Here is a 26620-nt window from a genome sequence, read left to right on the forward strand (position 1 = left end):
AGAAAACACGCCATTTATATATAATACTTAATACGTTTAACACGTTGATTGGTACGGTGGTCATCGGTGAGCCACGTTATTAAATCTCTTAGAACGTTTACAGCGAGATAAGTTTCTACGAGAATGTTCAACAACGTGAAAGATAATAGATTATACTGTTAGAAAAAGGCGCGTAAATACAATATAATATTTCGTAAAAATTAAACGTTACCGTGTAGTATATTTCTATCGCGGCTGCAGCAGCAAAATATATGAAATTCACGTGGCGGTCAATGTGTTAATGAAATACCGCGGATACCGGGAAGACGGTTCTCGGTACGTTTTAATATGTAAAAAGTAAAGTAAATAACGAAGCTGGAAGTTTTCAAAAGACGGCGCGCGTTTAATATAAATGCGTGTACGTTGACTCTTGGATATCGTTAGATAAACTTGCATGAATTTTATGAGTGTTAGTAATTGGCAATTAAGTTATATTAGTTATACGATATTAACTCTATTTCTTGGTTCCGGTTCATTTTCATTTGTCAACAATGTTTAATAATATGTATTTCCTTCGCAAGTATTAATTAGCAGTAAACTGAATTCTTAAGAAGTTCGGAACGTAGTATGTAATTAATTACGAATTAAAATTACTCCGTAATGTTTAAACGCTCGCTTATACGAGCGTCATTAGTTAATTATACTTTTAGAAATTATTCAGAAATATCGTATAGAAAAACAATGATCCGAGAAAATTAAAACTACTCGAAAATGAAGAACTTCCAGAACTTCCAGAAGAATCATCCAGAAACGCATATTCCAAGAAATAGGAATAGAATGTTATGGAAGAACATCTCGAAAGAATTAAAATTACCGCGTAAGTGTCCAAAGTGGATAATATGATCGTTCATTCTAACATTCAAAGTTAGTTAATAACGTTAATTAGTATTAACGATTGTATTATTAATTTGCTATTACAGAATATCTAGAAATGTTTCGGAAGAGAAGTAATGTTATACGAGAATCTCTTGAAAGAGTTAAAATTGCTGAGAAACGACGATGATTAAAATTTTCCCCTGTATAGATTTTCTTCCATTACTTTATCACAATTCATTCGGAAACGTTCCATAGAAATAATATTATCAGACAGCGAATACGTATGCAAATTCCTCGAGCACAAGGGAAAGATAGTCAAAGATTTGTTTCACCTATTCGCAGATTACATTCCTAAATTTCACATAAACGCGCAAAGATCTTTTGATATCATAAAAGAAAATTGCTCTAAAAATGATCAACGTTGAACAATCGCTTTGTTGAACAAATTTTCCTACTGGATTACTTTACGATACGAGCCATCGAGGGAGAGAACCCACGTGGTAGAAAAGCGATACGATGAAAGAATAGGATTACTCGGATGAATGGTTCCTCGAGATGAAGCAGTGGCAGACACCTCTGCGAGGATTACGATTCGCAAGATTTAAAGAGTTATTTCAGGTCATAGGGTTAAGTGAACTACACTGTATAAAAGGGAGCAACGCATGAGCCACCCTCTGTTGTCGTGGCGCATACACAGTTGTGGGAATCCCCTAGCGTGAACCGAAGATTGGAAAAGAGTGGGCGGAGACCAGTTCGTGATCGTGCCGTTTGATACCACGTGCTCGCCGGTGGTTAAAGCACAGGGGAAACTTTACGTTCTCTCATTTTGATATCAAAGCCGTCCCCCCTTTCCAAGGACCTTTAAATCGATGTTCTTTGACATTACAAAGCTTTTGCCTCCGGTAACATCCTCCTCGTCGCCCTGGCTCCTCCATCTTCTGTTATTCTTAACTCTTATTTTTGTATACTACTCTCCTTTGCGTGCGCTGAAAGTGACTGGTAAAAGCTTTCACTTTATTGCCGATAATTGCAGAAGAGGGAAGGGTCGTTGTTCAAAGAAGCTTGTTAGATGCAATAAACGAAAGGTCAGGGAGACACGATCTTTTTTTCGTTCAGACCCTACCAAGTCTCATGGCCTGTGTAGTACACGATCATTAACATTTATTCCTTCTGTTTCCCGGGAGATCGTAATCGTATTAAACGACAGCCGATACGATTGTTCTTCCTGTTCGGTGACAGCTCTTCCTGCTGGAGTGACTCATATATCAACCTATCTAACGTGTACGCTGTGACTCACTGATATAATGTACGAGGTAGAAAAGTTTATAACCCACTTGTTATATTGCAGGTATTAGTTGGGGACTTAACTTCCTACTCGTAAGCGAATTGAGAGACCTTCGTGCAAAATAATTTTGTCGAAACCTTGAACGCTGGTTGATTCTATTTACGAAAATACTCTACCGTAGGGTAAGGTACTCGATAGTTTTCAAGGTACTCGTGGTTAGGACTGGTGTTAACTCCTTAAATGCCGAGAGTACAGTGAAATTACACACGACACGTAAAAGTTGAAAAATAAAAATAAAAATGTATCGTGTGAAAATATATTGCAAGTGAAATGTTACGTTAATGCAATGTTTGTTATTAATCGGAATAAAAAGGAAGGAGTCAGGAGAATTTTCAGGAGACCAAGACAAAATATTAACGAAGGCGATTGATAGATGTAAAGAATGGAAGAGAAAAAGACGAGTATAGCGTTGGTGTTGGTGAACGTAAAGTAGCACTGTGTAAAAGACTATACCTGGCACGATTATAAGCGCATACAAAGGTATCGGAGTCGTAGCAGACGTCACATTAGAATTTAAAGATCCATATGCACCATGAATTACAAGTAGTTGAATGCAATTCGCTATTCTAATAGAAAGATACCGTTGGAAATGAGATACGACGTAACAGTGAAACGTTATTCTTGTACTACTGATACTTTAACATGTACTACTGGTACTTTAACAGAGCAAACATACAATTGCAAACGAATGAAATAAAAATTTACCAAGTCCTAGACTGAACTACTTTCACACAACACTTTGTATTTCTAAGGCGTTAATAAACGCAAGGAAACACTGCCACATAGAACAGTTTTATTCTTAAAAACTAAAGGAGAAAATTGTTTCACCAACAGACTTCAAATAAAAGTTAAGACTGTAAAAGAGTGGACTGAGTTTCGTTTGCGAACAGTGAAAAACTGTTTTAAAATATATCATTCTTAGAAGTCATCGAAACAATCGCGTAAATTTCGCACTGCTAACAAAATTCATTAAATTCCAAGAGTTCTCGTTACTTTCAAAATATCAATGAGAACAAAGGAGCAACCGTGACAAAGAACAGTTCCATTCTCAAAAACTAAAAGCATAAATTGTTGTCAGGTATCTACGTCTTCCCAACGAAAACGTCTCTTTGAGAAAGTGAAACGATGTAGACAAGAACTGTAGTTTCTTGGTAAACGTTCAAACATTTATTTCTATAAACTATTACCTTAAAAGTACCTTAGCTCTAATTACCCTACTACCATTATCTCAAACTTGCTAAGAAAACGAGATAAATTAACACGTTGAATGCCACGGGGGTCACCGGTGACCGGCACACCAAGATTAGTAGAAACACATAATTTAAACAATTGTCAATAGTTATAAATTTTTTATTATTACCATCGTTACTACAATGTTGTGACGAAATTAATGCAGTATAAAACAAACTAAAATAGATTTATTTCTACATGAAATATAGACCTATTATATGCGCTCTCCATCAGTGGCTATCAAACATGGGAAAACCGGCTTTTACCTTGGCGAACAATTATCCTAAGGAACCTTTCGACTTGGAAGATATTTGATGGCAATTACGGGCCTTGACAGGAAAGTAACAAATGCTAAATCTTGTAACGGTCCTTTAGGATTATTGCAGATCCGAATAAGTATAATAGAGGGATGAGTTATGGTTTATGGTAAATCCTGGGACGTGACAACATAGAACAATTATTTAGCGAAATTGCACTACAGCGGCACGGGGGTCACCGGTGACCTCAGTGAGATAAATTCATTAACGATGATTATACACGATAACGTATCTCTTGTAAGGTAATATTTCAACATTATATGTATCGCGTAATAAAAAATTTACCGTGACACCATGGCCAAACCTTGTAAAACTGGCGTGGCATTCAACGCGTTAACCGAGGTTTAAATTAAACGATTCAAACTTGCCAAAAATCGTCTAAACTGCAAGTTTAAAAAACTCCCGAGATATCGTTTAAAAACAAGAGAACAGCTGTAATGTGAAACTATTCCATTGCTGAATACCAAAAGAGAGTAAATTGCCAGGTGTCCATGTCTATCCAATGAAGCTTCAAAAAGAGAAATGGAAAAAAAAAAAAAAGAAAAGAAAAGAAAATATCAGAATCGTAGAAGTAAACCCTGGTTCCCTTGCGAGTAACAATGGGAACACAGGAGAAAGACGGAGTGAAAGAGGCAAGGGAAAGATGACAATATTAAGAAAGCTTACAGAAACGTTCGTCGTAAAGGTTTATTGGCGTGAAGGAGTTGTGGAGCGTGTCTACATCAAAGGCGACCGCTTCTGAACTCTCTATTCCCTTTCTACTTGAAACCTCGCCGTCATCTCGTCACCACCTCCACTTCTATCAACTACCACTGACGTCCATTCGCTCTGCCAAGGTTGTGCACGCAACCAGACACCCACCCCCAAATGTGTACCCTAGGCACATTCACCACGTGCGAGTTCCTGCACCGGTGGTTATTAACATCCATTACCATCTCAAACGAGACGCATTGCGACGCACGATCGAACTTCCACATCGATTACAAACTGGTATCTAAGAAACGGATGTATTATTCTTCCATTTCTTCGAGCTACGTTTTAATTGTTCGTTTCCTGGTTCTTGTGTGCGAGTCCTTGGGCATGGAGAAGTCTTTGAGAAGGCTAGAGGCTATTTTCAAATAACAGATGAATATGTAAGTAATCGGTGGAGGATGAAGACTAATTCTTCCGTAATATAATTAGAATTATACGTTTGCGACGCCGGCATACGCGTCGAAATTATAAACCTTTATTTCCTCTAAGATAAAGATAAGGTAAGAAAAGATTCTGCTATGGAGATATCATGGAAAGTCTATGGCGACCCACTATGATGATGTTCAAAGAATTTATTTATCCTAATTATAGTTTAGGTTATTATTATGTTTTATCGTATTGTATCACACCATTGGTAACATTCATTGATAAGAACTATCAAGATTTATATAAGCGTGTAAGATCTAAACAGTCCATGACCAGTTATCATGACAAATATATATAGCAATTGTCAAGTACAATAAAGAAATGTAAAAATGTTCGTGTTCTTAAACTTTCACGACCAGTGTATACATAATATAATTAGAAGGCTCATATAAATTGAAGGATTTTATACTTAACACGTTGAATGCCTTGGGGGTCACCGGTGACCGGCGCACCCAGATTAGTAGAAGTGGATAGATCTATTATGTGTTGTCGAATATGGAAAAATCTGCTTTTACTTTAGTGAACAATAACCCTAAGGAACGTTTCGACTTGAAAGCTGTTTGATAGCAATTAAGGGCTTTGACAGTAAAGTAACAAATGCTAAATCTTGTAACGATCCTTTAGGATTATTGCAGATCCGAATAAGTATGACCGAGGGATGAATTATGGTAGATCCCGGCACAACAATTAAATTCCCGTAGAACAATTAAATAATTAAAATGCTAAATAGCAACGTGAAGAAATAATATGAGATAATTGATAATCGCAAAAAAATAAGTGAATCGAGCGAAATTGCACTACAGCGCCATGAGGGTCACCGGTCACCTCAGTGAGATAAATTCATTAACGACGATTATACACGGTAACATATCCCTAGTAGGTAATATTTCAACATTGTGTGTATCGCATAATAAAAAATTCATGGTGGCGCCACGGCCAAACCTTGTAAAACTGGCGTGACATTCAACGTGTTAAAGTTTCGCCTTGTTTGAGAGTGAAATTATACCAATGTTTATAAATATCTATTATAATGTCGAGTCTGGCAAATTAACGATAGTAGATCTGATAATTACAAGACTTGCGAATTATTTCTATCATCGTACTTGCGAAGGAATATTCGTTTTGGAGTATTTCTCATGACTGAGCTTATTGGAGTACCATGTACTCCAATATATTATAATTGAATTATTCGTATTTGTTTGGTAAGTCTAACGGATAATTGTGCTTAATCTGTACGAACTACTCGGATTACCCTTTAATTATCGGTTAGCCTAATGTTTTGTAAACTTATTCAATTTGGAACGAAGTAATTAAATCAGATGATCAAGAGTTAAGCACCTACGCTCGATCGTTACGTAGCCATTAACCTCAAAGCTGAACGAATTTTCTGTGGAATAATATTTTAATCCGGTTGCATTTCCGTATCGTATAACAAATAAACACGATTAAGATAATTACTGCACGCTTGGCAAAAAATGTATAGATTGGTTGAAAAGTATTATACATTCTCGCTTCAGCCATTATACGATATAATACATTAATTAAAAGCGAGCTAAATCACGTATTTCTCATCAAACCTCCGCCACATATTCCATTAACACTAGCCAATGAAACTTGCCACCGTTTTCAGCAACAGTGATTCTCAACATGTATACCATAATCACAATTTGTTCCTACATGCTGATAATCATTTATTTCATTACCAAATTTGTCAATGTTCTTAACGGTAGAGTTTTAGATAAAAAATAACATCAAATTGATGATCGATATCGTCAAGATATTGTATATCATTTTTATCATAGTACTTGTAGAGAAATATCTGTTTTGGAGTATTCCTCTTGATTAGAGTTATTGCGGTATTATATGATCCAATAATTAAAATTAATGACAGTAACTTAAGTTAAAATTAACCTATATTGCTATATTATTATATAGTATATTATTTAACTTAAATCCCTATTATTAATCTTAATTATTAGAGCATAAGTACTTCCATAATTCTAATTACCAGGAACACTCCAAACCGAATATTCCTAAATTACTAAAATATCCTAAGGTAATTCGCCAAATCTCCAAGTATCTAAATAAATAACGAGACAGCCTAAATAACTTCGAAATCAATTGCAACTAATAATTGCAATCTCGAAAAAAAAAACCGAAAGAAACAAAAATTAAAATCAACCTCCCCTTCTCCATCGGATCGAGTATCTTCCCAAACAATTTCCCAACGATACAGTAACAGAACCAGGAAGTAATGGTGTCTTAATTATTCGCCGCATTTATCGTGAACTGTCGTCAATTACGGAAAGAAGTCCAGGACAATGGGCGGGGGGAGGAATCGAAGGAGTGGGAGGTAGATCTGTAGAGGGGGAGGGGGAAGGACTCACGTCGACTTCAGCGGATTTTATCGGTTTTTACTGAATTATTTATAAAATCTCTGATTGATATTCACGATTATCAGGAGGAGCCCGTGCTCTCGCACACCCGTAAGCATATGTATTGTTTTGATAAAGAAAGCCGAGATGGAAGGGATGGGGGGGGCGGATCGCGCGTGTAGCAGAATCATGTACCGCGAGAGAGAGCCCGCGGGAGACGAGAGGACTCGCGCGCGGCGAGGTTTCACAGGATGAAAAAGGAGCAGAGTAAATGAGAGAAAGAAATATAAAACGAGAGGAAGAGAGAGGGAGAACGAAACGGACGTGGAACCGGAACGATCGCGGAGGCTCGAGGGAAAAAAGGTAGGGCACGGAGCGAGGAACGAAACTGCGACTGGCAGAAAAGCTGGTGGAACGACTCGAGAAGAAAACGCACGGCTGCGTTCGGTGGTGGGTACCGTCAAGAAAGAGAGCTCGATTCGTGAATACACGCGCCCCGAGACGCGCAAAGCTCTCGTGGCTAGAAGCAGAGTGAAAGAGAGCGGGAAAGGGAGGGAATAGGAAAGAGGAAAGGAGAAGGCTGTAGAAGGAAAAGAGAGGGATACAGTTGATCCCTGTGAAAGAAAAAGGCGGAGGAGGGAAAAAGAGACAGAAACAGGGGGGCACAGCAGAGACGAGAGGACGGTAAGGAGAGGTAAACGAAAGAAGGAGAACAGGAAGGAAATAAAAATCCAGGAGCGGAAAAGGGATCGACAAAGCGATCGGAGGGAATAAAACCAAGGGATCCGGGGACGTAAACACCGCGGTGTATTTTGGAGCGGGTGATTCTCGGGTGTTACGCACGAGGAAATCTCCGTTCGTGTTATTTCTTACTTCGCTCTTCTTTTTTTTCTCTTTCTCTCTCGTTTCCCGACGTTCTGTGACTGTCGACGTTTGCGACGGCGACAGTCAAACATCGCGAGTTTTGATCTTCTCGGGGTATATACAAAACACGGCCGAGTTGATACACGCGCCTATCGGTCCTGCCACAGGAACGGGTCACACTCATAGTATGCAGGAAAAAAGGCTGGAGAAGAAAGAATAGGAGTTTAACGTGGTAAAGATTGGAAGGAAGAAAAGGAGCAGGAAAGAAGGCGAAATAATAAGGGGAAAGAGAGGAAGAAAGGCTGGGAAGAGAAGAGCAGAGAAAGCGAGCGGTGTAACGAATAAGAGAGACAAAGACAGGGAGAGGGATTTTAAGAAAGGAATCGCGGTGCTCTCGGAAAAGAAAAGACGGGGCCAGTGGACTTACTCGGTATATCCGACGGTGCTTGTATTTGCTAGTGCCGTGATGACGATGCGTCTCTCCGGCGAGACCTCTGTTTCATCCTCGAAAATGTCAACTATCGACGAAAAAATGGTACGGGCTGAAACGCAGACACATCGTACCTCTCTTTCTTCGTCCTTACTTTCTCGCTCTCTCCTAGCGACGACGATGATTCGGCGTGAACTCTCGACACTTCGACACGACGCACACACGCACCACACTCACGGCGAAATATATACACACCGCGCCGAACGACCGTAACAATAATGGCGTGTTGACACGGTGGAGGCATGCAAAGTGTTTCCCGATCGTATCGAGTAAACGGAGATCACAATGAATTCACGATGAATCAAACACTACACAGCTAGGCATTTCGCGGCTCGTCTCTCAGGCACATCTCGGTCGCCATCGAGATCTAACACGAGTGCGCGGGACGCGCACTCTTGCGGCCTCTGACTAAACTTGCCCCTTCAAAGACCGGCCAATCAACGGGCCGCATGGCCTATGCCCTTGCCGCGAGCAGTCCTGTATCTAGTTGACGCGCCGTCATTCATTCATCTCCAAGAATTTTCTCTTCACCTAATTCTGCGAGAACATGTTGCTTTCGATAGAGTTTTAGATCGGTATAAATCATTCGTTTTGTTATCGACGTGTTTTAAGAAGTGAATAAATCGATCGTCAATTTATTTCACTGTTTCACGGTATTGCTAATTAATGTTACTACCGAGAAACACGCACACAAATGCGCGTCAGCACGTAGTCAATGTATCACCGACAGTCACGTACCTAATTGATTTAGCGCCTCCTTGCTCCAAAAATTTCGTAGCAATTTTGGAGTATATATTTTTAATGGTCGATTAATTAAAAAAGATACAATTTAATATTGCCTTAAACATACTTGTTCTGTTATAAAGTATTTAAACACTGTAATCAACTAATAACTTTGGATAATTTCTTTTACTAATTATGCGTGTAAACAAAGTCATTCCCTGATAATTAGATATCATTATTATTTAATACACGTACATATTATGCTAATATTCTTGTTGAGTATTAAATGTCTGTATAATATTCTTTTTTATATGCTGAACATTTTTGTGGATACGTTAAGTAATACAAATTTAATTCTTTAAGTAGGCAACTATATATATATATATATATATATATATATATATATATATATCAACTCAAAAGTAAATTTTTAACATTCATATTAGATTATACTTGTTTAACGAAATGTTATACATATTTAATGTAATAAAAACAATTATTTACAAAAAATATACATTTTCTGTCATGTTTGATATATGATATATTTCTTTTTCCGTATATTAATTATTTTATATTAAACATTTGCTACTCCAATAATTAAACCTAAATTACATTAAATTGCACTAATGAATATTATAAATTGTAATATTAAATTTTTGCTATTATACAATACTTATTTTTAACAGATATATATATACTTCATGGTTGATTTCAACTGTATCAGCAAACAAAATATAATACATACTTAAATTTTTTTAAATTTAAATCGCCTAAAGTATTATAACATCACTAATGCCTGTTATACAATTACATTTCACGAGTTATCGATAAAAGAATATTTTTTATTCTAGTACCTTAATCTTTTATTGATAAAACGATATTACATATTTCGATTTTTCAGCTGGGCTCGGTTGCTCGATATCATAAGATCTATATTGCTTCCTAACGAGCTTCCCAGTTGTTCCACGTTAAGAAGAGTGGAGCTAGTGTCGTACAGTTCACAACTATGTTGGCGAGCAACACGAGAGGGAAAGGTTTTTAGCGCGCCATGCGATTAACAAACGTTGCAGCATTTTTACATCCGAAGAAAACGAGAAGAGCTCGAAGAGGATGAAGTTTAATTCAACTTCTCGTTATCCGATTCGGTAGCTATGAAATCTCATCGATACGCTTTGTGTTATACTACCGTTTCTCCCTTCTACTTGTTCCGCGTTATCGATTGTTACGAACGCGCCGACTGATAATGCGTTAAATGTGTGCACTTCCTTTAAAACGAAATCACATATCCTCGCATCTATTTACCGGAAAGAATCGAATATCACGATAGAATTATGGATACCGTATAAAATTAACGTGCGCTTGGACACTCTGCGGCATGGAGGTATGTTGCAACAGATATGCAATCACTTTTTAATAATTTATGTTGTTTAGATAGGTTGCCTGCTTGATATTCAACGTAGGTGATTTTCTAGTTTCCATTTTTATCTTACGAATGAATGAAATTCACGTTAATATGAGGGTTTCCTCTTGTATGCAATTTCTTTTTAATTACAGCAAATATATTTGACTGTATGATATAAAAAATATATTGTAAAAATTTTCATTACGTTTAATGATAATAATAGAAGTAATTGCAATTATTGGCAGACAGAATTTGTTGTATATCACTACCGTAATGAATATGAACGAAAACGAAATACTTTTTGAAATGTACTGTAAATTTATTGGAAGATTTTGATGTATATAACTCAGTTTTGGATCAAGAAAATACATCTATATATATATATATATACATACACCTATTACAAATAAAATATTATTTGTAATATTGGGTATCTTTTTATTTATATGTTTTATAAAATATTTTAATACTTTACAGTGGTGTTTTAAAATACTTTACGGTGTGTTATAAAATATTTTAATATTTTACAGTAGGCTGATTGAGCACCTTGCACATATGCAACCCTCTCATGCGAGATGCAGACGGTACATCAAGCATGATTGGGTAAACTGAGACACGTTAACGTTCTAAAGACCATACATTAAAGGATTCCTATTTTTAATATCTATTTAAATTGTTATACTATAGTCTCTATATATTATTTTTGTAAATATTTTATATAAGTTCTAATAACAAGAAAGCAATTGATGTCTGTGTGTATAAATGTATGAATTATAATTATATATTAAAGAATTATATTAGCTTTATAAATAAATATTTCTTATAGATGTAATAGATACAGAAAATTTAAATGTTTATTTGAATTTATCTGTTAAGAAAGAATTGATATTAGAATTAAATTAAATGCATGTTATTTTTAAATACGTCTATGATAAATTTCACCCTAATATCTTTTATAGGTATGATAGACAGAAAAATATTTATCCTAACATATCAGCATGGAGGTAGAAGACTGAAAGCTTGATAATAGAATGGAATCCAGGATGCCAGTGAAATACGACGATTCTTAAGTTCAGGATGGAACTTAGAAAAGGGCCTTGGTCGAAAAAAATCCTGGTTCCAGCTTGTTTTCTGGTAATTCTCATCTGGATCTTTTTAATCGACAATTCCTTACTACTCGACAACCTGCCTGGTAAAGCAACCTTCCAAAAACCGAGAAATTTCGTTCCACTCGCACACGACCCGAATCTGGATCGTCTAACGATCAAGAAATCCTCTCTGATAAGCGATGTCGAATTGAAACACACGAAAGTATCGAAGCTTCAAATGGTGTCGCTTTGGACAGGCAACAACAGCGTTAAAGGGAACACAGGATCCTTGCGAAAGTATCAGATCTTGAGACAGCAAGGTTTAATGCCGAGTAAACAATTACCCACAGCTTTGATAATTGGAGTTAAAAAAGGCGGGACTAGAGCTCTGTTAGAATTTTTGAGATTGCATCCTGCTATTCGCGCAGCTGGATCCGAAGTTCACTTTTTTGATCATCATTACATCAAGGGGTTTCATTGGTATAGGTAGGTTTGTTACACTGTTTCGTGGTTTGTATTCATCCTAGTATACACAGTGGCGTTCTAAAATTTTCGACCAAATAAATTTTTAACTTGATATTCGAAAGATGATGTCGAAAAGAATTTCAAATAATATTGACTGTACCAGTATGATAAGTAAAAGGAAATAACGGTAATATTACTTAAAATTCTTTATAAAGCGAAAAAGAAAAATCTGTCTGGCTGGAAACTTTAGCACGTCACTGTACTTAACTATTTTTATTTCGCCAATATTCCTATGCACATTCTTAAGAAGTTATTTTTATTTTACAAAAATTACTAATAATGTGACTTAATCAAATATTTTTCTTACGGTATATTCTAGGCATAGGATGCCTCCGACATTGTCCACTCAAATCACGATGGAGAAAACCCCGTCGTATTTCGTGACGAGCGAAGTACCGAGAAGAGTTCAACGCATGAATCTTGCGATGAAATTGATTCTCGTAGTAAGGGATCCAGTTACTCGAGCGATATCCGATTATACCCAAGTGAAGAGTAAACGAGCCAACATGCCAAAGTTCGAGGATCTAGCGTTTCTTAATGGGTCGAAAATCGTGGACACAACGTGGGTCCCATTGAAGATCGGAGTGTACGCGCGACACTTAGAGAGATGGCTTCAGTACTTTCCATTGTCACAATTTTTATTCGTCTCTGGAGAAAGATTGATCGTGGATCCAGTCGCTGAGATTACCAGGGTTCAGGACTTTTTAGGCCTAAAAAGAGTTATCTGCGAGAAACATTTTTATTTCAATGCCACGAAGGGGTTCCCCTGTCTGCTCAAATCTGAGGAACGTCCTACACCCCATTGCCTTGGTGAGTTGATTAAAAATAATTCCCGTTGATCCCTCAAAATGCTATTGCCTCCTAAAAAATACTACAGACTTATGTATAATGTATAATTTGTCAAATATGTTGGCAAAATTATCGCAAGTCTTCTAGAACATGTACACGTAAATTATGAAATACAATTATAAATGTGGAGTTGGTTTCTCACAGTTGTATGTATAAACAAATTTTCTTATGATACTGAACTTTTTGTGCTCTAAGATCCATATAATTTGAGATTCTATAATATGAAACATATTTCCTGCATTAAGGAGGAATCTAATTATATGTATTTCATAAATTTCAAGGTAAGAACAAGGGTCGTAGTCATCCTTACATAGATCCTGTAGCCATACAACGATTGAGAGATTTTTATCGTCCATTCAATCAACGTTTCTACCAATTGACCGGAATGGATTTCGGCTGGTTGTGAGAATAAATGCTAATACATATCGAAGCTAGTCAAGTAAAAGAACATAGTCAATTTTTACTGAGATACGACACGCGCGCATGCGGACACCATTAGTTTGCACTAGTTAGTAAATAATTAGTAAAAGAACCAGATAATACTCTTCGGTTAGTTTATATTCGTTTTTACTCTAAACCAGAATATTTTTTTATGTACTGCATAAACGTGGAAAAAGAAGAAAGGCATATCCATCGTTTCAATGTGTTGACAATACACAGAAAGAGAATTCCTGTTCTTGTTCGTGATATTAACTTTTAGACACGCGTATAGATTTATAGTGGCAGCAGAATGTTATCAATCGTATGTATCATTTTTCGCATACATATATTCCACTATATTTTTTACAGGACATTACAAAAGAATAAAAAAGAATAGTATATCCGAATTTTAAACGATAAATGGCCATACGCGTTATTCTTTTGTTCATCTTTTATTCATTCGTTATTATCAGATCTATTATTTATTACAATAGAATCTTTAAAAATGTTTATTACATATTAAAATGTTGATTTGTTAATTCCATCTTCCATTAAAGTAGTTGTGCAGAATATAAAATGTTCGAATCTGTATTAAAATACGTAGTTACTGTTATTGATTGTATAGAGTTCTGTTTAGAATTAAGAATTGTTTGCACATTTTGTTGAATTTTTGATCTTCCAATGTATCAGGCACAGAATCTACGTAATCTACGTAATTCTAATGATATTTACCTAGTATATGTATCATTATGTTTAAGCAAGAAAGCGATGAATATTTTCTGAATAATTTAGTTGAACTGCGTCAAAATGTCTTTAAATTATAAGAAACGCTATAACAGTGTAGAAGTTCTCGTAGATGCGGAAACGGAAACTGAGTACAATTTAAAGTAATAAAAAATTACGTCTCGCGTTTAATATACGAGTACAGTTTTAACGAACGTATTTCGGTTAGAGGAAAAAGAAGCATAGAAATATTAATAACGTCAATTAGACATTTGTAATGACGAGGATTATTAAAAAAAAGTTTGTGTAATCGTATCAAAATATATAATTAATTTCGATAGGTGCAAGTGGCAAGAGCTTGCACAAACTGCAATAAAAAATAATGTATTTATATTTTGCAAATGTGCACACACATACGAGCACAAATCACACATACACACACATACACACATACACACACACATATCATACATTATAAAACAGTTTTTACAAATTCAATTATAAAGTTATGTGAACTTTAATTAAATAGTTAGAGAGGGAAGAGTAGTCGCATAAATTATCAGAGTTCGTTTAGAAATTGTCTTCTATATTGATAAAAATATTCCTGAATAGTTATTAATTACAAAAATTTGTTAGTATAAATTTACAGTATATCATTAAATGAAAACTTTAACTCGTAGCTCAGAGTTACGAAAATAATTCGCAACGATTGTATTGTTAAGTAGTTCATTATATATTAAGTTTACTTGCTCAAGTGGCCTAATTAATCTAAAAAAAAAAAAAAAAAACAAAGTTGTAAATAAACAGTGATTTACCAACTAAAAAAACAATGTGTAATCTATATGTATACTTACGTTTTATCCAATCTTTTTCCCTCTTCGAAACGCTACAGCAATCGTTCAGGAAGAATAAAAAATTCCTCCTCGATAATCCTGTGTAAGTAAAAATTGGAAAAGCCCCACCAGTGAATGGATTATCAACTATTCAGTTACAGGAAAAGATGTTACAGGTACCGAAATAACAACAAGTCCAATAGTCTGTTACAAATTTTGTAATGAAATATTGCTTTCGACTTATCGAAAGGGAGGAAAACAACACGATGCACGTGCACGTTTCCTTTATACAACTGTATAGAGTATTGTTTTAATACTTTCCGCAAAAGATTCATCCTCCTTTTGTACAAATGTTACGACATTAAGAAATACGTCTCTCTAGTCTGTTTCCCTACTATCTACCGAACTATCGAGAAAAGTGAAAGTTAACGATAGAAATTTCAGCCGTACGATTTCAGTCAAACGATTCGTCAAATTTTCCTCGACCAACGTTTATCCATAATATGCTTCTTCCCTTAGTCAGAAGTACAAATTAAACGGAAGCTATTTACTTTCTTGGAAATTATTAAGTACATTTTTGGTCCCATCGAAATGGCAAAATATATATGCATATTACGTAAGTATATATAAAAAGATGTAAGTGCGACATAGGTTTTATTGGTACTCTAATCTTATGTTAAAGATTCTTGAGCAATCTTATCGATTGGTGGACGGAATACATACTGTCGAGAGGGATGATATTACAATACACAGTAGGTCAGTATGTTCATCATACGTGATCATCGAACGATCGTAATAACTAACGCATAATACAATTCGATTCGATTAACAAAATACTGATTCAACATTACGTCCGGGATAGAACCAACTATCCTTTTATATTTCTTTTTTTCCTTCCTCCATTTTGGGACTATTCTATATGGATAACAATATAATCATCTTGGCTTGGTCCTTCGTTACGAAAACAATTGATCATGAATTTTCGCGAAAAGAAGAATACATACAAGTATAATAATATTCGCCTTTGCCTACTTTCATGTTTTTCCTTTTTTTCTCTTTCTTTGGAATATCGAAAGAGAAGAAAAGGAAAAGAGAGAAAGATGATCTATAAAATAAATTTTTCTGAATACTTAACGTTAAATTAACGACTACAATGTTCCTTACGTCTACTACTAATACGTCATAATTTTTCGTTATTGTCTCTAACATACGTAATTAAGATCATGCTCAATCACGATATCGTTTTCACGATTATTATCATGATTTCGATTATTACTGACAATTGGAAGCATTTCGTGGTGCACGTACGAGAGAAATGCATCGGATAGAATTTTACGATCTACGCTCTTCCTCCTCGTCATACTCTTGGCGATGGTGAACGTGAAATGTTCCTTGGAAATGTTTCTTCGTGAGTTGATTCTCTTCGACGGTTTCGGTTCCATCGATCGAATGCAGATGCACAATCCCGGCCTGTTTTCCACGACAGACTTAGCCTGAATCAATCAAACGAACAAAACGAAAATATCATCCGATTGAAATTCCTTTATCGTTTGCAAATTCCATAAAATGTGTCTCAGAATAGAGAACCTCGTGCCCGTGATTTAAATTAATAAAATAAATTATCTCGTTGTCGTCATAGTTTAGCAAATATTTTAGTCACAGAATAGTTAAAATATAAATTACAGGCTCGATCCAGTGGATGTTTGATCTGACAATAAGTGCATCTGTAGTCATGAATAAAATAAAAGACAACAAAGACACGAAGTCGGCCAGTTTACAGTTTGAAAAATCGTGGCTTCACTGAGCCAGAACAACGCATTCAAATGGAATATCCATTTCACCGCATATACAATTGCTATCCATAATCTATATACAAGATAAGCGGATTCACGATCGAATCGCTCGGCATGAGAAGATCCGATCTTTTTATCACAAAACTGGGACACAAATTCCGATAAAACTTAATGGCAAGTTGCTACGAAGCGCTTCCACATAGTGGCAATGAGGAGGTGTCTTACATCTTACGAATATGTACGATCTACGAATAGTCAACACGTCACGAATTCGTTTAACGAATGGTCTCTTTTGCTTGTTCATCTATAACGAGTACAATGAGCGACGAAATTATTTTTACAACTGAAAATATAACAAAAATTTGTAGAATGATAAGACGGTATAAAGAATTTTGTAATAATACCTCATATATGTACTTTTAAATAAAAAGTATATCGAGAGGTTGTTTATTGTCTAATAATAATAAGATAGTTTGTAACACAGTGTACTTAGAAATACTTTTGTGATTTTCCTGTCTCAGAATCTAATAAATAATATATTTCTAATATTTGAAATTACTTTCAGTTGCATATATTTCTTATTGTATAATTTTCATTGTATAAGTAATTTTGTTACTTATCGTATACGTTCTTTGAACGTATTTTATTATTTTTCTTGATCTTTTCCCCTTTGTACTATTTGAAGAAATCAAATTCGCTGATTTATATAATAGTTTATTTATGGCTGATACTTCAATGATACTTTTAATTTAGTTCCTATTATCATTTCCTTCTCTTTCTTTTTCTCTTTTCTGTTTTTTCAATAATTAAACTTACGCTTAAGTGAAGATCTCGAATAGACTATGTAAACGCATAAGGACGAATATGGCATCGGAACGCGCTTCTAGCACCGTCAAGGCAAGCAATTCGTTTTAACGGTCGACAATGGAATCGCTGTGTGTTGAACCGTTGCAAGCGATACGTGTAACAACACGTGCACGAAGCGGGACTGATCGTCGTCTAGGTATACACCCTTCGTGCATTTTCCTTATCCCTCATTAATTTTGTATGAGTCGGTTTCTTTCTTTTATTCTTTCACGCTGTGTCTCGTGGCTGCTCGTTTCTCAGCAGAAACGCGTTTCAAGTACAGAGTCGCGAGCTTTGTCGCGTGCGCGATTTGCGTTTCCCTTTCTCCTTTTCTTTCGTTCCTCGATGCAAGAAAAGAAAAGAAACGTCGGCGCGCGTTACGCCAACACGCGCTACGTTACGTAGCGAAGAACGAACGAAGCTCGTCTAAAGTGAAATTTATAAAATCAACGATCAACGCGCGAACAATTTACAAAAAAAAAAAAAAAAAAGAGAAATTTTCGAACGCTCTAATAAGAGTAAAACCTTCTCTCCATCTTATCGTGATCCAGCGATATTTCATACTGATAATTCATCTCCGAGATGGACTTACAATTTCATCGCAAATTCGTATAATATCAGTAACACGAGTAATCGATGAACATTCTTTCTCTTTATATATTCGTATCGTTCATCGTATCGATTCCCGCCCTACGTTCTTTTAAACAAAACAAATAAAACAAAAACCGCGCCTACTATCCCTTACGCTTCCTATAAACAAGCAACAATCGTGATACCACTGTTTCAGTCAGTTTTCGATAGCTCGCTTATCTATGTCGGATGTATCATCGTGCATCTTCGCCGACTGATAAAAGGTAGCTGCGTTCGTTATTACAGGAAAAAGCAATAAGGAAGAGTAAAAGAGAAGAGCTTGAGACACTGATGAGATTCCTCGTCGGTGCGCGAGTTCGCATCGTGATATTGCTTCAGAGATGAGTGATAATGATATCGTCGTCTATATCGTCCTTTTCGTCGTCCGTTTCTTCCACTTGGTTCGCCTCTGCTTGGGCCGCTTTCGGATCCTCCGCGATCGCCTTCAGCCTTTTCTGTTTACGCCTATGCAATAGTTCCACTATGATGTAGCCAATTGTCCCGATAAGAAGCACTGTTAGCATCACGTACAGCTTCATACGGGCGCATAAATGGGTGCTGTATGCGTATGCTATCACGAAACCGGCACTCTCCCATAGTCTATAGTTGGAGAACGCGGCTTCCTTGTTACGCCTGAATAGTGTTCCGTATAGACCTGCAAATCGAGAAGAAACAATTAGGTCAATTTTCGAACGTTCGTTAACGGTGGAATTTAAGAATCGAATTAAACTTTTTCGCAATTACCGAGATAGTTAAATTGACTTTCTTGAACTCAAGAAATAACTTTCCCATTGGCAATTTATGCTTTTTCGAATTGTCGTTGTCTCGAGACATTGCTATATAATAATAATGATAATAATTCGTTTCAAACTCGCGGCCAAGAAATACAACTCGCTTACGATTTTTCTAACCACACGCTTCCTCCTTCGATCTTCTCATTTATCCTTCCATACTTTATGCTTATACTATCCTTAACCCAGTTGCTCAAACCCACATGCTAAGAGTCTTTCTATTCTGGAACTGTTATCTCGTTTTAGCCAGCCCGATTGCTTCTGCTAACTCTTCTTTCCTCAGTATTTTTATCTTCCTTAACCATTCCTCCAGCTGTTCCAATTTTTTTTATCCATCATCGGTATCTATATCTTTTTTTTTTTTTTTTTGGATTTATCTCTTTTTCCTTTCAGCGGAATATCGCGTAATTCTTTCGTACACAGTTCTCATTGTTTCCTATCTCCTTCTAGTCATGTTCGAGCTAATCGTGTTTTCCTTTTTGTTAGGAAGTTTCCTAAATTCGAGAAGAATATAAAAAAATCGTATTCGTTAATAAACGTATCGGTGACTTTTCGTTTGAACTTCTACGCCGAACTTTTTCTACGAAACATTACGATTAAACTATCAACGATGTCGAGAAAATTATACAACCGTATAAAATCGAGTATCTTCTAAGAAAGATTGACCTAATTGTACTGGATTTTTCTTCTTATAGCTACTTTGCGAATAATTGACATACAAAAAAAAAAAAAAAAAAAAGAAAAAGAAGTCCTTTAAGTAATCTCAACGTCATTAAGTTTCTCCTTGGAATAATTCCAATCTTTTTCTTTTTTCTTCTTTCTTATCAACAGTATCTATCCGTTTCTCTGGATATAATTTAATTCCTCTTTAGCAGACGTTCGACAAATATTTCATCCTGTCAATAGAAAATGTCTCGATTACAAAATAATGGAATCTAATAAACCATCGATTTGAATTGAATATTCAACTCGAAGTCTCATATAAGTATGCCATAATCAGCCATTCGACAAACATACAATAAAGTTTTCCTTTTTCCAAGACGAGGCTAACCAGTTAGGACAGTTGATAATGGCATTCTTTAGACACGAATTAACGGAGAATTCTTGAAGAGGAAGAAAAGACTATACCTCGAGAAGTTCCGGTTAATCGTCGTGTCGAATGAACATTGCTACTAGTTGTCAATTTTCGTATGAAAAATCGGTCTTTGTACGTACTTGTCATTGTGCTTGCGACTAGCTGTTTTCCATTCTTTTCAACGCTTATTTTACATATGACTCATACGTGGTATATTTTAAGATCATTGCATAGAAAAATATTTAAACGCATTGTATCTGTTTGCGAATTGTGCCCTTAGCTAACTATACGTCAAATAGTTTCCGATTCATACTAATAACAGATAAAATAAGGAACTGTAGTAGTTTAATAATCCTTTATAAATCCATGTCAAGGTACTTTTCATACCTTACGTTAGATATCTTTTCCTCTTTTACATTTACTATTATCTATTACCTGTTATCTATTTGCTATTATCTATTACATATTCTGATTGAATTTCGCGATAACAGAATCTAATTTCACTTGTAACGTACCATGAAACCGACACAAATAATCAGACTGCCTCGTTAAAAACAATCCATCGTTATCACCGTTCCCATCTCTTCTCATAGTTATTCAAATAGTGATAAATGAAATTGTTTTAATAAAAATCAGCGTATGTAAGAGATTCATGATAATCGAACAGCTGATAATCGATTTTTTAGATAATAACGTATATTCTAGTAGTTAAAAGCAAGATTCCCACGACTACCACGTGAATTTCCTGCACTTTACCCTGGCAGCCACCGATACACACCGAGATACGCTATACCGTAACGTTTAATCATTGCGAAACATTATGTTATATTATATTTGCGCATTTTTAACCCACAAACTGCTGTAATATTGTGTTGGCAATTAAGTGATTGCGGATTTTCTCAAAACCACCTTGTTGAGAATTGTGGATCTTTGAAGCCGAAATAACGTTACAGGAACACTAAATTTACACTTGGAATTAATATTAGAATAGTTATACAGGGTGATTGGTAACTGGTGGTACAAGCGGAAAGGGGGCGATTCTACGTGAAAAAAGAAGTCGAAAATATAGAATAAAAATTTGTCGCTTGAGGCTTTGTTTTCGAGAAAATCGACTTTGAATTTTCGCCCGGTACGCGTGCGGTACCTAACCCCAACCTAACCTCAACCTAACCTAATATACCTAACCTAATATATTCATCGATACACGCTTGTACGCGTCTCGACACTTTCTTCTATACCCGACTGTTAACCGACTGAATAGTCTACATTCATCCGTTTTCACACGCACACACATACCTTCACACACTGATACCCACACACAAGTATCTCTACTACGCGTTTAATCCAGTCCAGCACAGGAAATTATACATATCTCAACACGCCTAATGACAAAATTCGCAATCACTTGGTCGCCAACCCAATAATATCAACCACATTGTAACAAGCTAACTGATCATTCGCATCGTTGAAGATCTATTAATCCGTGAAATTTATCTTATCGTAGACGATAGCGCAGAAAAATGGAGCGACGAACGAGGGTCATCGATGACCGTCGTGACAAGAACCATTGCTCCGCTGTATTCTCCGAAAGCAAAGTTATACGTACCATTGACTTGCGTCTGCCAAACAGCGTCACCAACACCCCACAGCCCGGAAACCGTGTAAAAAACGTAAGGGTTATCGGGGTGCGGTTTCCAGTGGAGTAGCACGACGATAAGACTAACGTGAACGATAGCACCCAGCACCATAAGCGGCTGTCTTCCGACGAATTTCATCAAAGAGCCGAAGACCAAGGAGCAAATAGCGTTCACCACTCCGAAGCAGATCATAACGTAGCCAACCCGGTGCACACCCAACGCGCAGGAAATGTAGGCCTGAAAAAGAGAAGGATCGAGTATTGTTAAGATCCAGCAATGTACGCGAAAACGTGACAGACGATCTCACATTGATTCAGGGAATGTCTGGTTACAGGTAGCGATAGGATACATCGAATCGTTCGTAACGGATCGATGAAATCCAGTTGATAGGAAAGGATCGTAATAAAAAGATTACAGGTTCGATGGTGTTCAATAGCCGAGTTTTATGCGGTTGTCGTAAGGCGAGTGGTCGATTCTACTTTTTCCTGGTTTCTGAATTTCGTTACGTAAGTTACACGATTTGATGTTTCATTGCCGAGGAACGACCGATCTTCTGTGAGTTCGACGACGTAAAGATGGCATAAATAATTCGTAGCTTCTGCGATAAAATTGAAAAGAATGCTGGTATTTTTATGAAATTATTTGTCGGAAATTTTCATTGCTTCTAAAAATTACGATGGAAGCCCATCTACGCGAACATCGTTCGTTCGAACCACGTTTCCTGGTTAACGCTCGATTAATTGAAGTTTCGCTGCTTCGACTCGTCAACCTGAACTCGAGATCCTATTATACGAACGAAAAGTGGCAGGTAGCGGGGATAATTGGCAAACTGCCATTATACGAACTCCAATTATATAAACTTTTTGTCCCGCGACTAATCCGGATAAGTAGAGTCCTACGGTATGGAGTCGATCAATGTGATCAATCGATCGTGAGCGATCTTATCCTGCATACTGGGTGACCGTTAATGAGAGCATCTCATTGTTGTAGTTTTCTTACGAATGTATGTTATGTGTTATAATTTTCTACGATCGAGAAGTTATTCTATATTTTCAACAAGGAAAAGAAGAGATAAATGAAAATTTACTATTGTCCAGTTTTTCTGTTATTTTAAGATACCTGTACTAAATATTTCTTTTTCGTCCAATATCTAGTCCTTGTTTTTGCACATACGAAATGTAAATTTGATATCACATAAAAGAATTATAATTGTAATATATGATAGCGAAATATGGAAGAACGAGTTAGAGGATCGAACGAGGATGTGCGTGATTAGAGAAGCTGTAAGTCCAAGTCGCGTTTCTTGGAATCTCGCGAGATGGAAATTAAATAAATTATTATTATTGTACAGGGTGGTTGGTAACCGGTGGTACAAGCGGAAAGGGGGTGATTCTACGCGTAAAAACAAGTCGAAAATATAGAATAAAAATTTCTTTTTTAATTTTTCCATCGAGACAACGATCTATGATAAAGTGCGCGCGTACCGAGCGAAAATTCAAAGTCGATTTTCTCGAAAACAAAGCCTCGAACGAAAAATGTTTATTCTATATTTTCGACTTCTTTTTTCGCGTAGAATCACCCCCTTTCAGTTTGTACCACCAGTTACCAACCACCCTGTATATTATAGAATCATAATATAATAGGAACTAACGCACTTAGGAAGAATATTTAATATACCTCGAAACAACCGAAATATTAGAAAACAATAAATTCAGACGATAGAAGTAACGCGGAGACTAAACATTTCTTTCCTATATTTACTTCTATCATAAATTCCTTCTTCGAGGAGCATCGTGTCTCATAAGAATAATACAATTTGACGAAATTCTCACGATAGGAAGAACTCAACGCGCGAAACAATGCTGATAACGTGAATCCAAAGTAAGGAAACTCGATTACAGAGTCAAAGAAATTTCGCTGACACTGTGGATGCTGCGAAGATGCACGTTCGTCGTTCCTGCGTGCTTTCATTTAGCCACTTCGTGTGCGTGATAGCTGCGCAGGGTCCAGCCACACCATCGCATCGATGCACCAGTAGAACGAGAAAAAAAGAAGAAATACTGGTTCACGAGATTCCAGGTATGGAAGTGGTATCGGGGAATTGCTGCAAGAATAAGATTCTGGGCTATTTATAACATGTCGAACCAGCTGATTCAATGGAAGTCAGCATCCCAACATGCCCGATGCTTTCCAGTAGCGTTTATTCTTCCAATTACTTTATTCCTCGCCCAATTTGCCCACATATTTCATCATCGAACTGGTTTCCAACAGGTTTACCTTCCAAACTGTATCATCTCCTTTTGCTCCTTTTCTTCCCCTTCTCTTTTTTCCTCATATTTTGCATACGCATACGTCTCTACACTTATATCATTGCTCGTAAGTACGTGGACACTATGATCGATTGGTCAGTAATCCTGTCGCGCTGTTTTGCTCGTTTTTGAAACCGATATCCGTATCTCTGCAACGTTAAATGATATTTCAAGCGGATTGAACATAATTTTCAATTCGTTTAAACAGAGATAGGGAAATTCAGACGGAGAAAATTTAAATACGGAGATTTCTGTTCGAACGCGTATCTCTTTCCATTTCGTTGTTTGTTAGATGAAACGTTTGATTCGCCGATACGAGAGCAAAGTCGAAATAGAAAAATTAAGGCAAGAAAGGACGAACGAAATACGTACGAGGACGGATGGGAAAGTTTGAGGAATCACCGCTGGGAATTGCATTAATTGTTATTGCTATTGTCATTCCGGGAACTTTCCAATCTGCCCTCGTATCTATACGAACGAATGGAAAATTACTTGCCACTGCTTCGCGTACTCTTACTACGAATTTGTCACGAGTTTTTCTATTTGAATTTCGTAACTAAATTACATCCTACCAAATTTAAAGGAATGTCCATTAGCAACGTGAATTACCACGAAAATGTGCCTGGCAGACTCGCGCTTATAGTCATTTAATTGCAGGGATCTACGACGATTTTATTCTTTACGATCATTGCACTTATACACATGACGCTATGTAAATCATTTTTACAAGATAATCGCAAAGAACTAAATCGACGTTCTAAGAACCTTGTAATTGTTAAATCTTGTGGAAACGTTGCTCGAGAGGCTCTCTGTACTCGAACGTGGCAAGCTAGGAATTTACAGGAGACTTCTAAGACTCGGGTTCCTAAATTCTAATCGCAAAATTAAAAACAAAAAAAAAAAATAAAATTTATTTCAAACTAATACTAACTAATACTAATGATTCGCATACTTATACGATTCTCGCGTACCATTAGCAAAATATTATCTCTTTAATGGATAACTTTCAAACGCACGCTTTACCCAATTTCTCAAGGAAACAGACGATAATGTTCTTTTTCCTTTGGCGTATGAAAATTCAGCGTTACCAAAGATCGATCGAATATATACGGCCGTATATTTACGAGCAATGCCGTATTTATACGCCATTCATTTTCATGCTGGCGATTTTTTAGTTGTACGCAGAGCCAATCGTATATTATACAACTTATAATTTAAAGTCATTCAGCGCTTTAAAAGCCAAAGGATGCGTGCTTCAGCCGATATTTCAGCATATCTGTGATCAGTAGCATGTATTTCCGGAGAACAATTGTACGACCTCGCATGGCCGTTACGCATCACGAACCTGCCGTTCTGTATCCGGTTAGTATCCGGGTGATCCTAGCCAGGTTTTTGTGTTGCATCTGATGAGGATAATGATTAACGATTTTAGTTTACTGTTCGCTTTTGTTACTGCGTTTCTTCTTTTCTCTCTCTCTCTCTCTCTCTCATCCAATGGATTTTCATCATCCAACATGATACCATTACGTTCATACGACGATACCACGTAAGATATTACGATCGAACCCCAGTTCGACCTTTTTTTTTTTGCAAAAAGACGTAGAGATATCTGCGATGAGACCAAGTTCGCGTAGTTCCACTTGTAATAAAAATCGCGTAAATTACGTGTTCTTAGTGCGTTTATGGGAAATCGAGGGACGTGGAAGGTGGCAGAATGCGCGTAACGAGTAAAAATACGTAAACTATTTAACGCTATTGACTGCTTTTACAAATTTATTTTCAAATTCCTACTTCGTGTTATATTTTTTCCGCAACGATAACTAAAGGAATATTATAACGAATTTTATTTTGTTTTTTACGTATTCAAACTGAAAATAATTTTGTATCGAGGCTACTTATACCAATACCAGTCGAAATGACCGGTATTTGTGAAAGAGTAAAAGGGTCCTGCAATCTGTTTATCGAACGCCAATTAACCAATTTCTTCGTTTTGTACAACTCCCCACACGTTCTTAAAATTTCTACCGCGTATCGTTCGATATGATGATATCAGTTATCAAGAAAATTGCCGATCGATCGCTAGATAATTAGATGCTAACTGTAGGAATACCACACCAGTCAAAACGACCGGTTCTACAGTTTTATAAATGTGTCGATCCTCGTTTAGGGATCGTGGTCCCAGATGGATTAATAATACGAAAAATGTACTACATAGTATGAAATTGCTTCTGTAAGAAAGTAATAAATATACAAATATTCTATTGTTACGTGTTTTTTTTAAAAGACCAGTCATTTTGACTGGTTTTGGTAGAAATAGCTTC

The 26620-nt window shown here is 36.4% G+C and overlaps 3 protein-coding genes across 9 annotated transcripts in view; 1 reads left to right on the forward strand and 2 right to left on the reverse strand.

The window, feature by feature from the left end:
* The window catches only part of LOC117231235 (axin), a 30358-nt gene extending 21323 nt beyond the window's left edge, over nt 1–9035 (reverse strand). For all 4 annotated transcript variants that reach the window (XM_033489477.1, XM_033489475.1, XM_033489476.1 and 1 more), the window contains exon 1: nt 8593–9035. The gene's annotated coding sequence lies outside the window, so the exon portion shown is untranslated. The remainder of the gene's footprint in view (nt 1–8592) is intronic.
* A 1311-nt stretch (nt 9036–10346) lies between these two features.
* Nucleotides 10347–15161, forward strand: LOC117231155 (heparan sulfate glucosamine 3-O-sulfotransferase 6). Of its 2 annotated transcripts, none has more exons than XM_033489296.1 (4): nt 10347–10759; nt 11740–12354; nt 12713–13203; nt 13524–15161. In XM_033489296.1, exons 2-4 carry the CDS (start codon nt 11858–11860, stop codon nt 13646–13648), a joined length of 1113 nt encoding a protein of 370 aa, XP_033345187.1. In that variant the 5' UTR covers nt 10347–10759; nt 11740–11857; the 3' UTR covers nt 13649–15161. The 2 variants fall into 2 exon arrangements, with proteins under 2 accessions (XP_033345187.1, XP_033345188.1); XM_033489297.1 differs by having other exon boundaries at nt 10347–10523.
* Nucleotides 15162–15420: 259 nt separating this feature from the next.
* LOC117231153 (UNC93-like protein) overlaps nt 15421–26620 on the reverse strand; it is a 57176-nt gene continuing 45976 nt past the window's right edge. For all 3 annotated transcript variants that reach the window (XM_033489287.1, XM_033489289.1, XM_033489288.1), the window contains exons 5-6: nt 21960–22227; nt 15421–19142 (exon numbers count right to left, since the gene is read on the reverse strand). In XM_033489287.1, coding sequence (XP_033345178.1) covers nt 18823–19142; nt 21960–22227 — 588 coding nt within the window. In that variant the 3' untranslated portion in view covers nt 15421–18822. The remainder of the gene's footprint in view (nt 19143–21959; nt 22228–26620) is intronic.

Source organism: Bombus vosnesenskii, unplaced genomic scaffold (assembly GCF_011952255.1).
Source record: "Bombus vosnesenskii isolate JDL3184/JDL3185 unplaced genomic scaffold, Bvos_JDL3184-5_v1.1 scf7180000013272, whole genome shotgun sequence".
In the NCBI taxonomy this organism is placed as follows: domain Eukaryota; kingdom Metazoa; phylum Arthropoda; class Insecta; order Hymenoptera; family Apidae; genus Bombus; species Bombus vosnesenskii.